Source organism: Mytilus galloprovincialis, chromosome 4 (assembly GCF_965363235.1).
Source record: "Mytilus galloprovincialis chromosome 4, xbMytGall1.hap1.1, whole genome shotgun sequence".
NCBI lineage: Eukaryota > Metazoa > Mollusca > Bivalvia > Mytilida > Mytilidae > Mytilus > Mytilus galloprovincialis.
In genome coordinates, this window is record NC_134841.1 from 45,206,282 (window position 1) to 45,224,866 (window position 18,585).

At 30.3% G+C, this 18,585-nt stretch overlaps 1 protein-coding gene across 1 annotated transcript; it reads left to right on the plus strand.

Moving 5' to 3' along the window:
• The first annotated feature begins 65 nt into the window (after window positions 1-65).
• On the plus strand, window positions 66-18,585 carry LOC143072240 (pre-mRNA-splicing factor SLU7-like). The gene is made up of 15 exons (XM_076247084.1): window positions 66-197; window positions 985-1,170; window positions 1,689-1,839; window positions 2,461-2,541; window positions 3,012-3,179; window positions 3,774-3,845; window positions 5,265-5,384; window positions 6,072-6,163; window positions 7,170-7,237; window positions 7,606-7,802; window positions 9,076-9,180; window positions 10,033-10,140; window positions 12,222-12,293; window positions 13,172-13,318; window positions 18,341-18,585. Exons 2-15 carry the CDS (start codon window positions 1,007-1,009, stop codon window positions 18,515-18,517), a joined length of 1,722 nt encoding a protein of 573 aa, XP_076103199.1. The 5' UTR covers window positions 66-197; window positions 985-1,006; the 3' UTR covers window positions 18,518-18,585.

Consider the following 18,585-nt stretch of genomic DNA (forward strand, 5'->3'; position numbering starts at 1 on the left):
CATTTAAAGTATAAAATTATTAATAAAAGTATCACATTTTTAAAAGCTATGCTCTATTTTATTTTGACAAGATCATTTCTCATGGTACACCGCATTTTTCTATGGATCTAAGCGTGTTTGTGATGAGCATAAGCGACGAAAACGTTCCACGAATGGTTTTTGCGAAGATGTAAACAAATTTTACCCATTTTAAAAAGGTAAAGGATATATATTTTACTTAATACACTCATCAGTTAAACTGATTGATTTCATATATTTCAGATGTAACTTCCTGTTCTCAATGTCGAAATAAACATAAAATCAATGAATGTGTACCCCATTTCAGGCATTTGAAAAATGTATCAAGCAAGCTATAAATGTACATGTATTATATGATAGATTATTTATTTAGCCTCAACGTAAGTCTGGACTCTACATGTAATATTAATTAAACTTAAACTGACATTTACAAAAACTATAAAATACAGAGACAAAATTGTCACCATCACCTGTACATTAAAAAAAACTAAACGTCATTCCTTGGTCCTTGTATTCATGAACCTACTTGGTTTGAAAAAAATGACTACCGACTTAAAACAATGAATCATATTTCTAACAAATTAACTAGCAGGCCATGAAAACTGCAGTTTGTTTGAATATCCCAAAAAATTGTCAACTACCCATAAGCACTCACCTTTTAAAATCACGCTTTTACCATTTACTGGATATTTGTTGTTGATGTCATTTTTTTTCTCTATAGATAAGCATCATAAGCTTAAAATGCTACCTATAAATAAGATTTTAGAACACACAGATAAATACTTGTTTTAAATTTCATGTGTAAAGTTAAATGTCCTTTATTGTTACAACCTTTTGACTGCCTATCATTTTTAGATAACATGTACAATATGTAGTCTTCTTGACAATGTTGAACATAATTACTATCAAAAACGTTTAGTATACTTTACATTTTTAAACATCTAACAATCATTAGTTCTCTTGTAGATTAACAAAACATCTCTGCAGTATGTCGTTTCAATTGAATTTGCCACCCTCTGCGGTGGCAAAGTTGGCCAAAACAGAAGATGACTTCCCAAAGAAAGTGTCCAGAGAGGAATGGAGGAAACAGAAAGAGCTGGAGGAAGCAAGAAAGGCAGGAACAGCTCCAGCCATGGTGGATGAAGAAGGAAAGTAAGTTTAATTTATGCTGATATCAAGGATTCATACTTTAAAAAAATCTAGATGCTTTGATCAGAGATATTATGTAGATATAGGTTGTTTCCAGTGATGCCAGTAGTGACAAAAATGAAGCCTCCTTTTAGATGATTTAAAATATATTTCTTAATCTTAAGTATATCTATTCATTTTCTCCATTGTCAAATGATGCTGTAATAAATGTATACACTCTTAGTTTTAGATGAACATTTTGTCCAATATATATTGAAAATTCAGATTTAAAGTTCAACTGTTAAGAAATATAAAACTATACTTTCAATTATAAAAGTGAAACTGCAGGATAAAAACAATATACATACTTTGAAGGAAAAATAAAACTTATTTGGACTATCTACGAAACAGGAGTGACAAGCCTCACTTTTCTCTCTCTTTCGAAAGCTTTTAGTAATCAATATTCATGTTTTCCTACAATAAACCAGTATGGTATATATAATTTATAACATAATAAATGAAATACTTATTTGTTTTTTTAGAGAAATAAATCCTCACATTCCTCAGTATATTATGCAAGCTCCTTGGTATTATGGCGTAGATGCAGCAACACTGAAGCATCAGAGAGTTCAACCAGAGACAATGAAACCGTTATCTGAAGTGGGAGCATGGTACAAAAGGGGAGTTAAACAGGTATTTTCTAAACTAGTTTATCTGGTACATGTGTATAAAAAAATCCACTCTTAAAGCAGAACATTAGGGCGTTTTATATTTCATTTATGTCATAAAATATCCACGAAATTAAAACCTCAACAAAATTTTAATCAACATAGAACATGTAGAATTTTACAATCACATTCTAGAATCTACAAAGTTTATTTCCAATGAAATCAAATTTGTGCACAAAATTACAAAACCTCGCAAAAATTATGTTTCTACAGTATTTAGTTTTCATAAAATAATCAAAGAATTGAATGCTTTTGGAACAACAAGGCAATTTTATATTCCTTTAACATATATATACATATTCAGTCACATTAAAAGGTTAGAATATAAAATGAATTTTGCAGTTTTGATAATTTTGTTAAATTTCTCTCATTGAAATTGATGATTTGTGTGTATCATGTTTTTAAAAGTTGAGCAAAACAATGATTGGCTGAATTAGTTTTTTAAAAAATAACAAATTAGAAATCTGTAAAGATCTTGCGATTATATTCTTTTGCTCTAACATGAACTCAATAATTTTAAAAATTATGTCAATTTATAAAGAAAAGCATTACAGATTGAGTTCAATTATTATATAACACATTATAGGGGTCCACAGCTACAAAATTTAGAAAAGGAGCATGCCAGAACTGTGGTTCTATGACACATCAAAAGAAAGATTGTTTTGAAGTAAGTAATAATTACACATTTTTCTGTATTCTTCACTGTGTTGTAACAAATATATATTAGTAAATCTAATCCGTGAAAAATAAAACTACAGCAGATATTTAATTGAAACTCATCATGCTCATCGGACTAAGACTGTACATAATTAAATGCCAGTATGAAATCACGAATTTAAATTCATTTGATAAATCACAAATAAAAGATGACTAAAAAAAATCCCAGTTTACTATCACAATAACCATGAAAATAATGGTATTTAATTCTAATTTAAACCAACAGAATTTTGCTTTATGATTTTTTTATGTATGTTTTGTAATGGTAACTGAACAACTTTTCTGAAATGTCTTGTTTAAAAGTTTTTACTGTTTCAATTGTCGATTCTTTTGCATTTTTGTATTTAATATTGAAAACATAGAAATATTTTCTAAATTCTATCTAAGACATCTGAATCATGCAACCTTTAATCCTCACAGAGACCAAGAAAGATAGGAGCTAAGTTTACAGGAGATGATATTGCACCTGATGAACATTTACAACCCAATATAGATTTTAGCTACGAAAGTAAGCGTGATAGATGGAATGGCTTAGATCCTGAAGAACATCAGAAAAAGATTCACGAAGAGTTTGCTCGCGTTGAAGAGGTGAATTTACAGTTATGCAACGTAAATTGTCTGAGCAGAACCACAAATTTAAGACACAGCATCTGAACAAAATGACTTTTTTTCAAATTACATTTTGGTTCATTTTATTTTATGAACTACAAAATAGTCATGTAAATGGTGTTTAAAAAGGGATTATGTTTTTTGGTGTGACTAGTGGTATATATTGCAGAAAAATTGTAATTGTAAGCATATTGAAATTTGTTTTGATTATATGTTATCTTCTAGGGAGACAAATAATTAAGATAATGTATAAAATCTGTACAGTTAATAGGACAAACAAAGCAAATGATTGCCAACATTTGGATATCTGTAATTGAAGAGAAATTGCTTAGAAATATGGATGAGAACAATTATCAGCAATAAATGCTCTGTTCCTGTATTATATTTTTTCTTTACTCTTATTTTTCATGTTGATTATATCATTGTTCGACCCCATATCCTTTCTGTAAAAATTTTCCAACACCTTTGATACAATGTAATGAATGTATATATCGAAAAATACTGAAAGATTATTTTTTTTGTTCTTATAATGATAAATATTTATAACCAATACCTTATAATTACATATTACAGGCAAAAAGAACATTAAAAGAACAGAGTTTAGACTTGTCATTAATGGAAGGAGACTCAGACAAAACAGAAAAAGTAAGTTGGTAATGATTTGTATATGTTGTGTGCAAATTGTAATGTTGTTCAAATTATTTGTACAGAAATTTTGTACATGTTATCAGTGTTTTATGAACTGCTTAACACAAGTGGATGGTACACACACACAGTCGTTTGTTTGGCATATTTCTATTATATTTCCACTTCATGATACAGTCTAATAATGAGCATTGATACAAAAAAAAATTATGAACACAAAAAGACTTTTTATGGATATGATTTTGGTAAAAGGAGAAAAGCACAAATATAATTTAAAACAATGAGGTGTTCTTATTTCTATCTGTATCCTGGTGAAAAAAGTTATGTGTCAAAATACTTATATAACTTGTACAAAAAATTTATACAAACTTGCATCTTGTAACCAAGATATACATTTATAGATATTAGATATTGAAGTTCCTTTTATTAAATAGTCTTAATCTGATGTACAGGAATTGTAGTCTGGTTATTTAGTTCATACGTGTTTCTCGTTTCTCATTTTTATATAGATTAGACCGTTGGTTTTCCCGTTTGAATGGTTTTACACTAGTAATATTTGGGGCCCTTTATAGCTTGTTTCTCCGTGTTGAAGGCCATACCTTGACCTATAATGGTTTACTTTTATAAATTGTTACTTGGATGGAGAGTTGTCTCATACCACATCTTCCTCCATCTATTAATTGTTAAGAATTATCTGTCAGTTTTTGACCCACCTGTCAGACATAGGCTTTGATGTTTCAAATGATGGCAACAGCGATGTAAAATATAGTTAATGTTTGTTATCAGGTAAGTTTAGGGCAACCTAATAAAAAGAAAGTTAGTGATATCTTGTAAGCATTTACATATTAAAGCTTTTGCACATTTCATTTCTATAGAGACTAATTGGTCCCATACCTCAGTCATCGTCCATTGAATTTGAAAGTTTTGTTTAGATTACATGTTAATGTATTTAAATTTCAACATTTGCATTATCGTTTTGGAGTAACATACAGGCAAGACATATCTCTGTATCAACAGTTTGTTATTAAAACGTTCATTTTTTCTACTAATTGTTTGGTCTTTTTAATTCCATTGAAATTAATACTCTCAGTTGGTTAAGCATTTGTGTAACTCTTACTTAGTATCTGCATACCCCCATTAAATTGGATTATCTCCTCTTTATAGACAACAATTAGGTTAATATGACCTAAGTTTAATCCATATGCATCTTTTACTTTCAGAAGGAGGTTTATTTCATAAAAACCTTCAGGGTTGACATATGAAAATTGATTATATCTGCTTAACATAAAACATATCACTTAATTAGAGTAGTACAACAAGCAAACGGATTTTCAAGTATCATCTTTCATTATTGTTGCCCCTATATAAAAAGAATATGTAGGCAATGTTTAATGCCTAAAACTTTTTTTTTAATTGAAGAAAATTGACAGTGATGATGAAGACAAGTATGCAGATCATATTGATATGCCTGGTCAGAAATTTGAAACCAAACAGAGAATTACAGTCAGAAATTTACGTATCAGAGAAGACACAGCTAAGGTAATTGTCAGAATATTTTGCATGTAACAAAAAAAAGTAAGACAATTTTTGTCAGAAATATATGTATCAATGAATCCAAAGCTATGGTAATTTTGGGAAATTAATGTATGAGAGATTACATGGTTAAGGCAAATATTAGAAACTTAAGTATCAGCTTATCAGGGCACTGTATATTTAGGACTTAGAGTTTTATACCACTTTCAAAGACAAATTCTGTGTTCTGCTGTTAAGGATCAGGTAATAATCAAATTTTCCATTAAATACTGTATAGCAGGTAATTTTCGTGTGGTGTAAATTTAGATGGTGGATGGAACAAAATTGCCAAAATGAATTCCACCAATTTATAAGTGCACATGCAAAGGCATTGAATCCGCCAAAATATTTCGTATACCTTATGCAATGAAATTTTACCCCCTAAAAAAACACTATACGGTAAAAAAATTAGAATAATTGAATCTATATTTAAAGTTGTTGTTTAATAGATGATGTAGACATTACATGCACCAATAGATCTATAAAACATTGCAAATGGATATCTTACTCATTCATGTGATAATTTCTTTCAAAATTTATTTTCTTCCCCAACATTATTATTTCTTTCAAAGTATAACATGATTGTACATTAACATTACAACTAAAATAGACATATTTTATTTTTGATAATACATGATATGATCTATTTTGTAGTATTTATACAATTTGGATGTGAACTCTGCATTCTATGATCCAAAAACCAGATCTATGAGAGAAAATCCATTCCAAGGCAAAGACCAAGCCGAGTAAGTTTTATAGTATGCCTTCGCTGACTTTCAGCAACGTAACAACATAGACCTTTCCGTTCTTTCTGATGACGAAATACTCATTAAATTGCTAACTACAGACTGTAAACTAGTGTCAAACTATATATTCAATATTTCAAAAATCAGAACTCAGTTACTTTCTCATTTTGATATTTAAATAATCTTGTTATAAAATGTTTTTGATGTATTAATTTCATATTTTCTATATTAGCGCAAATTATAGATATTAATTGACAGTGCTTCGTAAGCCTTTGAAGGCTGACTGATTGACTTTGTATCAGTGTATGTAAAATAAATGTTATATCAGGTTGCACTATAAATAAAATTATATATATATATATAGTACATAATATGAGGCATGTTCTTCTTGATGAGCTTCATAAGATTATTTTGTTGTATTTTTCAAGTGACAATGTCACATGGCTTTATCAAATTGCCACCTCCCACACAATGCAATTTGCAAAATTCCTCAAAAACAGTATGTCTGCAAACAACAGATAGATTTTCTTTTTATTAGGAAACTAAATTTTGACATGTACACTAGTACAAGTAAGTCTGATATTAGATCTTACTAGATCTCTGTGACAAAATATTTAAGGCTTAATCAAATGAAAATGTCCTAACATCTTCAAGTCTTGTGGTCAGTATAACAAGTTTAATATTGTTGATATATAAAGGAACTAGTGCATATCAACCTCCAAAAGAAAGGTTATAACATAAAATCAAAATATGCCAATGGAAAACTATCTATACTTCTGTTTTGAATTATTTTTTTAAAGAATCTACTTGCATTCAAATTTTGGGTAGTTCCTGTAATAAAAAGCATTTATAAGTTGTTTTAAATTGATTCTGAATAATAAAAAAGGAATGCCAGTTTATCTTCCATTTATCTTAAGGTCACATATTAAAGTTGTTTTCTAATAGTGGAAGAAATATCTTTAAAGAAAAAAAACAGATGGTGAACATTTGTATTTCATATTTTCAGGGTGAAGTTTACAGGAGATAATTTTGTAAGATTTTCTGGTGATGCTGCTGAATTTGCATCAAATCAAGGTAAACATTTTTACTACAGAAAATTTTGCTGAATACTTAGATGATGTATATCATATATGTATTGAATAATGCATAGCATTTAAAATTTTAGCTGTAAAGCAATGATAATTTAGCAAGCTTTGGTGAATATTTCAAACATTGATCTTCTTTTATATGATAACTTTAACAAAGCTAGATAATTAAGTAAAGAAATAGCTGTGAACTCAGCTAGAAAGGACTAAATACAAGTAAAATTATCCATTAAATATTAGAATTATAAAAATCAACCAAAACTATGATTTATGTATGTAGAAAAACTAATTCATGGAATTAAGATTATTTGTCTTTAAAGTAATTTAAATATTTAAACATGTTATCTCTGTTGACAGTGTTTGCATGGAATGCCTATGAGGCAGGAACAGATGTTCATCTGCAGGCAGACCCTACACGGTTAGCTATGTTGAACAAAGAAGTAGAAAAGAGGAAAGACGATTTTAAAAGTAGTTTAAAGGAGGGTGTTTTAGCCAAGTATGGTGGAGAGGAACATTTGGAAGCCCCTCCTAAACACTTGTTGATGGCACAAACAGTAAGTGATTGTCAACCCATTTAACAAAATACACTCTTGCACACTAAAATACACTCTTGCACACACCAAAATACACTCTTGCACACACCAAAATACACTCACACACATCAAAATACACTCTTGCACACATTAAAATACACTCTTACACACACCAAAATACACTCTTGCACACACCAAAATACACTCGCACACATCAAAATACACTCTTGCACACATTAAAATACACTCTTGCATACATCAAAATACACTTGCACACATCAAAATACACTCCATCACACATTTAAATGCACTCTTGCACACATTTGTTTCCTAGATTGATCAAATATTGTATTTGTGAGGAATATTGTTTGTTATGATATTCAAATTTCAACTTTAAATTAATATTTTGTTGATCACTTTAATTTACAGTATACCTTTACACAGGAAAATCCACAAGAATTAGTTCTCCAAAGTTTTAGAATAATCCTCAAAAGGAGAAATCACTAAATTCGTTTAACTGTTCATGCTTTGCCTCCCATTCTGTTCTTTAGACAGTGTCAGTTTAAGTTCTTTAGTCGGTGTCAGTTAAAAGATCTTTAGACAGTGTCAGTTAAAAATCTTTAGACAGTGTCAGTTAATGTTTTTTAGACAGTGTCAGTTAATGTTCTTTAGACAGTGTCAGTTAAAAGATCTTTAGACAGTGTCAGTTAAAAATCTTTAGACAGTGTCAGTTAATGTTTTTTAGACAGTGTCAGTTAATTTTCTTTAGACAGTGTCAGTTTAAGTTCTTAAGACAGTGTCAGTTAAAGTTCTTAAGACAGTGTCAGTTTAAGTTATTTAGACAGTATCATTTTAAGTTCTTAAGACAGTGTCAGTTTAAGTTCTTTATACAGTGTCAGTCAATGTTCTTTAGACAGTGTCAGTTAAAAATTGTGACGTCACATCTTAAGGAGGAGGTGTTGATTTTTATAAAATTAGAAAATTGAACAAAGATTTGAAATTTTTATTTTGGCAACAATTTATACTTTTGTGGTGAATGTCATATTCTTTCAGGCTAAAATCAATTGTTTTCTAAAATATCAAAATTTGCAAGTTTACAATGTACACAAAAATCATGCTTGAAAACAATTATAACTAAAAGTATTTATTTACAATTTGATCAACATTGAAAATACTAATTTAATCCCAATGAAATATTATATAGAGACAAAACCACAAAAATTAATGTTTCTACAGTATGGGATTTATGTACCTTGATAGATGAAAGATTGACACATTATCTATATTATTACAGGAAGATTATGTGGAATATTCTAGACATGGAACTATTATTAAAGGGAATGAGAAACCTGTTATTAGATCTAAATATGAAGAAGATGTATATATTAATAATCATTCAGTAGGTATTTTGTTTTGATTCTTTAATAAGGTGTTCATTGATTTATAATTGTTTGTTTTGTGTCCAGGGACAAATATTTCATGCATTTTCAGGATGAGAACAAATTAACAATAAATCTTACTTACACTTGAATAATATATATACTGTGGATTGATTATTATTTGTTGGAAACCAATTTTAGTGGTTTTCGTTGGTATAGGTGAACCACGAATTTGAATAAAATTGAGAATGGAAATGGGGAATGTGTCAAAGAGACAACAACCCGACCATAGAGCAGAGAATTTTCAACTAAGTACAAATTTTCTATCAGGTCATATGCAGATATTTGCAAAACCATGAAATTACATATCCACGAAAAGGCCAATTTTCTGCAATCCACGAAAATTGGTACCCACGAAAAGTAAATGAATCCACAGTAAATTTCATGACTGTCTTGTGTGTGATACAATATATTTCAACTTGAGGCAGTTAAATATGGTGATTTGAAATTTGAGATTTTGCCAAGCTTTTTAAACATTTAAAGTGTAAATGTTAGCAGTAGAGAAATATCATATTAAAAGAGATTCTGTGGTGGAAAATATTTCTCTAATAGAAAGATTACAAGGTGTACATGTTGATCTGACTGGGTTAATGTGGTCTTGACCCGATTGTGTTGGATCATTGACAATATAAATGTGGTACCTGTAGAAAGCCCTTGAAAGAGTTTTAACACAAATTATAATCATAATCAGCATAGCAAACAAATACTTCATTGTAGACACTCTTTCAACATTTGAATGGAAAATGCAAGTTGTCAATTAAAATGTTTAGTCAGTATATCAGTATATTGAATTTTTTATTGTTTATTTACAGAGTGTATGGGGATCTTTTTGGTCAAATGGAAAATGGGGATTCAAGTGTTGTCATTCGACCATCAAAGAATCATACTGTACAGGAGAAGCAGGGAAAGAGGCAGCACAGGTCAGTATATATATATAAAAAAAGTTCTGCATACTTAATTAAAGGGAATCTTTGCAAAAAAATCAAAAATTGATATTATGTCAATTCTGTATAAAAAGGCTCAAATTCATAGATATTAAAGTTTTATTCTGCTAGAAAAGAGGTCACCATCAATTTTAAATTTAGATTATCAATTCTCTGCGTGCAGCCATTTTGTCACCCTCAACGTTCATAAACCACAAAGGACCAAAACTACAGTAACCTGATGTAGTCGTAATTGCGTGTCGATATCTTGTCAATCAAACGTTTGTTTTATCCGACTAACTAACTTGATACGGAAAATGTTATTATTTTTTTAATAATCATGGTGTGTCGCTTTAAACTGTTTATATTGGAATTAGTTAAAATTCAAAGTTCAAATCATAAATAAGTGTTCCGTGAAAATTGTTTTCGAAATCTAAATTGTTCACAATTTTTTATGTAATAAACATAATTTAAATAAATTCGGATCTTCCCTCATCTGATCAACAGCATGGCTAAAGGTATTACTCCCAAAGGTATTCTGAGGGGTATGAGGTGACACGTCCAGGTATTCAAGCGATTTCCTGTCCGGCTTGCAAGTTCATGCATCGTTTCACTTCTGAGGGTATTGATCAGTCTACTGGGCCAATAACTTGCAACTTTCCATTTTGAACTATCAGGTGTATAATGTACATCTCTGTCTTGCATGTCCGAAAGTGATATACTAGTCATTGCTAAACTCATACGCTTGTTTAGAAATAACAATATTGGTGTAAAGTATATAATTTATAAAAAATCTAAATAATACAAAAAAAAAGATGTGATAAGACAAAAATCTATTTACATAATTTTTCCAAGGGTAAATTTGGGAAATGTAAGTATATACTCGTTGCCAATAGTGAAGGACAAATTGGAACATATCAGAAATATTGATTTTAAAAAATGTACCGGTATGCACTTGTCGACCATTTGTTTATACGCCTGGATAGAAAGTTACGGAACTATAGCGCAATTTAAAATATATACATGTATACATTGAACATAAGAAAGAAACATACATGTTGTGTAAATTGGGGTAAAAGTTAAGTAAATAGACTAGTCCACATTTTCCAACAGTATGTAATCATCGAATGTTGAATAGACTTTTGTATACCAAAAGAAGAAGAGAACCAATTGGATTTAAATACAGGTCAATATTTAACTTGCTTTGGTTCATCGAAGTTATAGACATAATAAGACACAGATTTATATTTTAATAAGATTGTTCGAATATAGGAAGAAATTCGTCATCATCACAATTGTTCCGACATGCATAAATTGATTGCATGTAATATATATGCATGCAACTGGACGTACACTAATTATTTTAATTAATTAAGTGCCAGTCTGCCTAAGAATCAGGCAGTGGTGAAAACATGACCAAAAAACCCCACCCAATTTGACATTGATTTTAGTTCATAATATGTAGTTATGCACAAAAATAATATTCATTTCTGTTTTCTGCTCTGGTAATAGAAGATACAATTTGGTTGAAATGCACTAGAAATTAACGAATAAGGGGAGATAACTCTGTAATTTGCTATCATTCTAACCAAGTTATTTGATATTACCAGACACACAGAAACGAAAGACTAATACTTTTTAACTCAATATGATGGTTAGTATTAAATAGCATGATTATCTCGGTGGGTTTTTTCTGATCATGTTTTAATTTTTACCTAAATTGCCTGATTCTAACAAAGACTGGCACTAAATTAATTATAAACCATTTTATGCAGAAAATTAAATATTTTTAGGGCAATTTCTTGGTATGCCATGCTTATGAAATTCACATCACTACTTCATGCCCAATCTCCTATTCTGATTAGAGTGTATTTGCTCCTTGTTGAAGGACTCACTGTGATCAAGAGATGAAGAATAGCTTTAATGTTTTGTATTGTTTGCTGTGCATGTATTGATTTTGTGTCATGGATGGATACCACCTAACTATATTCTAAATTGATAATTGCGCAATATTTACAGATGTGTTTTGTGTTGTTCTGTTATTACACTATATTGATTAAAATAAATTTCTACCACAGAATGAGATATTGACCATTGAGGAAGGAGATGAATCACCTGTAGAAGAAGAGCCTCAAAAATCATTATTAGAGGTAAGAATAGTATTTCAACTTTCAAAGATGAAATTTATTTGTTCAGTGTATTTAAGGAATGAGTGTAATATTTTTATGACCCATTTGTGGGCATTATGTATTCTGGTCTGTGTGTCTGTTAGTTTGTCTGTCTGTCCCACTTCCGGTTTTAGTTTTAGGTTAAAGTTTTTGGTCAAGGTAGTTTTTGATGAAGTTGAAGTCCAATCAATTTGAAACTTAGTACACATGTTCCTTATGATATGATCTTTTTAATTTTAATGCCAAATTAGAGTTTTTACCCCATTTTCACGGTCCACTGAAAATAGAAAATAATAGTATCCCTGTACTATGGACACATTCTTCTTTCTATCTATGAAGAAATAACATAAAAGATATGGTGCACACTGAATATTACCAAGTGTGCATTACATTTTTTATGTTATTTTGACGTGGGTGAAGAGTTGTCTCATCAACAGTAGTACTCATACCGCATCTTCTTATACCCAGTTATACTTCCTACGAAGGTAATAACTCTTTTAAAGAATTAAGAATTTGCAGTCAGATTGCAGCTTTATAAATAACAAACAAAGAATTACCTATAACTAGAATAGTTTCTTTGTGAATAATACTGTAAATTCAGAATTTATTGTGTGCATTTATTATTGCGACTTTGTCATTTTAGACTAAAATGCGATTTTAATATTTGAGATATTCCAAACCCTGTTTGATTCACATAAAAAAATTCAAAATGTGAGTTTTAATTATTGCGATGATAACCCTGTTGCATTTTTCCCAATAATAAAATCATCGCAATAATTTCTGAATTTACAGTAGTTATGACATATATGTTAAGGGAAGTAACAAGTAAGGGCTGTAACCTAAATGTATTATTCTTTCAGCAACATCAAGAGAAAATGAATGGGAAGAAAAGAAAAAAGAAAAAGAAGAAGAATAAACACAAGAAACATAAAAAGAAGAGTTCATCAGAAAGTAGTAGTGAAGAGTCGGAGGAGGAAGGAAAGATAAACCAAAAGAAATTGAAAAAGGTAGGATAATCACAAGGACGGTCTATTTTTAACAACAGCTCATCCATAGATTTTATCTAAGTTTTAAAGGATTATTTCTTTGCTTGCTTTTTGTTTGAGCCTGCCACTTTTGTCGTAAAAGTGACACATAGTGATCCTACATTCCGTCAGGGGCGGCGTCCACAAATATTCACTCTGAGGTTAAGTTTTTGAAATTTTAATAACTTTCTTAAACAATCCTGGATTTCTACCAAACTTGGACAGAAGCTTGTTTATGATCATGTACAGATAGTATCCAGAAGTAAAATTTTGTAAGAAGAAAATTATGTTTGTTCATATTTTAGTTATGAATGGACTTAATTGTTCTGCCATTCGTGTTGTGGTTCAAGTTTTTAATTTTTTTTTATAATTTTCTTAAACTATCCTGGATTTGTACCAATCTTGGACATGTTGCACAGAAACTTGTTTATGATTAAAGCCTAGTATCTAGATGGAAATTTAAAAAAAAGTTTTTTTTTTTGTTTTTCTGTATTTTACTTATAAACGGAATTAGTTTTTATATGACCGCAAAAACTTTTGCGTTCATATATTGGTATCACGTCGTCGTTGTCCGAAAACGGATGGTTTCCTGATAATCATTTCAGTATAAGTAAATAGAAATCAGTAAAATTTTAACACAATGTTTATAACCACAAAAGGAAGGTTGGGATTGATTTTGGGGGTTATGGTCCCATCGGTTTAGGAATTAGGGTCCCATAGGGGCCCAAAACATACATTTATCTAGTTTCAGGACAATAAGTATTTCAATTACTGGTACTCTGAAATTGTACCACAATGTTCATACAATTAAGAAGAAGGTTTGGATTTATTTTAAGGGTTATGGGGCAAACAGTTAAGGAATTAAGGGACAAAAATGGGCCAAAAACAAGCATTTTTGTAGTTTTCAGTCAATAACTTGTGTTTAAGTGTATAAGTCTCTCTGAAACTATACCACAAGTTTCCATACTACAAAGGGATGGTTATAGAGGGTAATGGATCAAATCATTAAGTTATAAGGGGCAAAAAAGGGGGGAAACAGGTTTTTATGGTTAAAGGACAATTTAGACAATTTAAAAGTAGTGAAAGGGAGGTATTCCAATTCCAATTAAAATTTAAAGAATACTGTTATATATATATATGTTTGATTACTTGATTACCTCCCTTACACTGCTTGAAAATTATGTTAAAGGAAGTGATACTTTTCTTGAGATGTGCAGCTGTAAATTTATTTTTAGAATTTACTGTTAATTAATATTAATTTTAACCATGATTGTAAGTTAGGTATTTTATATTTTTAATAATTTCACTTAATTAGAAATTTGAAACAAGATTATTTTTGGAATAAGGGATGGGGGAGGTAACAAAAATTGGGGAGGGGTGGGGGGAACTGGGGGTAAAATTTTTCTCATTTCAGATTTTAGAAATTAAAAAGATTTTTTCTTCAAATATTTTTTTTTTGAGGGGATTTATATTGAACAGCATAGTGTATTGCTCAAAAGCAAAAAAAAATTTTTTTTTAAGTTCATTAGACACCATTCATTCTGTGTCAGAAACCTTTGCTGTGTCAACTATTTAATCACAATCCAAATTAAGAACTGTATCAAGCTTGAATGTTATGTCCATACTTGCCCCAACTGTTAAGGGTTCGACCTCTGCAGTCGTATAAAGCTGCGCCCTGTGGAGCATCTGGTTCTTCCAGTTTACATTACATACAGTGTGCAGCTAAAGTTTTTAAAACATATATTCAATTCATAAACCATCCTGGATTTTTACCAAATTTTTAAAATCAAAAGATAGTATCTTGAAGAAAATTTGAATTAATTTCTTTCCCCCATTTTTGTTGAGTCTGCGACTTTTGTTACAAAAAGTGAGACATAGCAATCCTACATTCTGTTGTCGCCGATCAACAAAACATTATCACACTGAAAACATAGATAACAGCAAGAGTAGGCGAGACACTGGGTTCCATGGAATCCTTATGAATTTTTTAGCAATATGCACAATATATAATAGTTTGCCAAATAGAAGAAGAAACACATAGTTCATGCATCAACAACAAAAATCCTGTGAAATTATGTTTGTGATAACACACATATTACCTATCTGACTTGTAGAATTTGTTTGTCAAACCTTGTGCTCTGTTTTAGAGCCAAAATGTAGTTGAAATCATGGTAGAACTTTCACTAAAATTCTTATTTTGTGGCCTTTAAGGTGGTACCTAACACTTTCACTAAAATTAATTTGGCTCGTTTAATTTTCATAAATTTTTTACAAAGTATTTACTTTGACCCTTTGACAAAAATATAAAAATTTCAAAAAATTTGAACCAACCGTTTTATCAGAAAAATTACACTGGTTATATAGCAGTTTGACAAACACTAATTTTGATCATTGAGAAGCTTAATATTCTCTTAACAACGCAACGTAATTAAAACGTTTGGCTGATTTTACAGAGTTATCTCCCTGTAGTGTTAGATACCACCTTAAGATGTCAATGCTTTTTATACGACAGCAAAAATTGAAAAAATTTTGGACGTATATTGGTATGAATTTGGCGTCGTTGTCTGCGTTGTCGTTGTCGTCGTCGTCCGAATACTTTTAGTTTTCGCACTCTAACTTTAGTAAATGTGAATAGAAATCTATGAAATTTTAACACAAGGTTTATTACCACAAAAGGAAAGTTGGGATTGATTTTGGAAGTTTTGGTCCCAACATTTTAGGAATAAGGGGCCAAAAAGGGCCCAAATAAGCATTTTCTTGGTTTTCGCACTATAACTTTAGTTTAAGTGAATAGAAATCTATGAAATTTTGACACAAGGTTTATGACCACAAAAGGAAAATTAGGATTGATTTTGGGAGTTTTGGTTTCAACAGTTTAGGAATTAGGGGCCAAAAAAGGGCCAAATAAGCATTATTCTTGGTTTTCGCACAATAACTTTAGTATAAGTAAATAGAAATCAATGAAATTTAAACACAAGGTTTATGACCACAAAAGGAAGGATGGGATTGATTTTGGGAGTTGAGGTCCAAACAGTTTAGGAATTAGGGGCCAAAAAGGGGCCCAAATAAGCATTTTTCTTGGTTTTCGCACCATAACTTTAGTATAAGTAAATAGAAATCTTTGAAATTTAAACACAAGGTTGATGACCATACAAGGAAGGTTAGGATTGATTTTGGAAGTTTTGGTCCCAACAGTTTAGGAATAAGGGGCCCAAAAGGTCCAAAATTAAACTTTGTTTGATTTCATCAAAAATTGAATAATTGGGGTTCCTTGATATGCCCAATCTAACTGTGTATGTAGATTCTTAATTTTTGGTCCCGTTTTAAAATTGGTCTACATTAAGGTCCAAAGGGTCCAAAATTAAACTTTTTGATTTTAACAAAAATTGAATCTTTGGGGTTCTTTGATATGCTGAATCTAAAAATCTACTTAGATTTTTGATTATTGGCCCAGTTTTCAAGTTGGTCCAAATCGGGGTCCAAAATTAAACTGTTTGATTTCATCAAAAATTGAATAATTGGGGTTCTTTGATATGCCAAATCTAACTGTGTATGTAGATTCTTAATTTTTGGTCCCGTTTTCAAATTGGTCTACATTAAAGTCCAAAGGGTCCAAAATTAAACTAAGTTTGATTTTAACAAAAATTGAATTCTTGGGCTTCTTTTGATATGCTGAATCTAAACATGTACTTAGATTTTTGATTATGGGCCTAGTTTTCAAGTTGGTCCAAATCAGGATCCAAAATTATTATATTAAGTATTGTGCAATACATTTGTAGCAAGAAATTTTCAATTGGACAGTATTCACCAATAGCAAGAAATCTTCAATTGCACAGTATTGTGCAATAGCAAGAAATTTTCAATTGCACAGTATTGTGCAATAGCAAAAAATCTTCAATTGCACAGCATTGTGCAATAGCAAATATTTTCAATTGCACAGTATTGTGCAATAGCAAGAAATATTTAATTGCACAATATTGTGCAATAGCAAGAAATTTTCATATTTTCAATTGGAGTTATCTTTCTTTGTCCAGAATAGTAGTTGAATCAACTTAAATCATTGCTTTATACAATATACAATGTATATTCACTTTTACTACCAACTGATAAATTAAAACAATCTTTACCATTCAATGATAACAAGCACTTTTTTTACATTTTAATATGTATTTAAATGAGTAGTTATTGTTGCAAACTCCATTAGAAATTTGAATTGAGATCAGTTTTGGAATAAAGGAAAGGGGGATGTGAAAAAACAAAAATGGGGGGGGTTAAATTTTTCTCATTTCAGATTTCATAAATAAAAAGAAAATTTCTTCAAACATTTTTTTGAGAGGATTAATATTCAACAGCATAGTGAATTGCTCAAAGGCAAAAAAAAAATTAAGTTCATTAGACCACATTCATTATGTGTCAGAAACCTATGCTGTGTCAACTATTTAATCACAATCCAAATTTAGAGTTGAGTCCAGCTTGAATGTTGCGTTTATACTTGCCCCAACCGTTCAGGGTTCAACCTCTGCGGTCGTATAAAGCTGCGCCCTGCGGAGCATCTGGTTATAAAATGTACAACATAAATTGTTCAATTTCACTTTTTTGAACAATAGGACCTAATTTTGTTAATCTTACAGCACAAAATTTTATAAAACTTCTGATAGATGAAGCAAATTTCTAATTAAATAATACTATTGATTCACCATTATTTGTGGGATACCAATTTTCATTGATTTCGTGGGTATAAGAGATGCAAGAATTTCAATGTTCCATGAAGTACAAACTTCTATAGGCTTGTATTCAGACTTTGACAAAACCATGCAACTATTAAATATCCACAAATGTTTTTTTTTTCCTAAACTCAAATAAATTTGTATGTTTACTGTGAGAATCGGATGAAAACAAATGAGCAAATGTGGTATGATTGCAAAGGATCTAACTGATCAACCTTTAGTATGCAAGGATTATATCATAATTTAGACATTCATGGATTGTTTCATTATTTTATAGGCGCTGTCAAAGGAGGATGAGCATCGAAAGAAAGCAGAGGAGTTATTAAAACTAGATGAGAGAAAACGTCCATACAATAGTATGTATGAGGCTATAGTTCCAACAGAAGAGGAAATGGAAGCATGGAGAATGAAAAACTTACGAAGTGACGATCCTATGGCTCATTTTAAGTCATAAATACTGTTAATGTGATACTAAATAATAGTGTTGATGTAAAATATTGTAAATAAAATAATGAAAATAAA

What these genes read in the sequence shown, in the direction of transcription:
- LOC143072240 (XM_076247084.1), top strand. Translation starts at nt 1,007, where the DNA reads ATGTCGTTTCAATTGAATTTGCCACCCTCTGCGGTGGCAAAGTTGGCC. An exon ending in AAAAGAAAGATTGTTTTGAA is followed by an intron (nt 2,542 to 3,011) that starts GTAAGTAATAAT and finishes TAATCCTCACAG; the next exon opens with AGACCAAGAAAGATAGGAGC. An exon ending in ACTCAGACAAAACAGAAAAA is followed by an intron (nt 3,846 to 5,264) that starts GTAAGTTGGTAA and finishes TTTTAATTGAAG; the next exon opens with AAAATTGACAGTGATGATGA.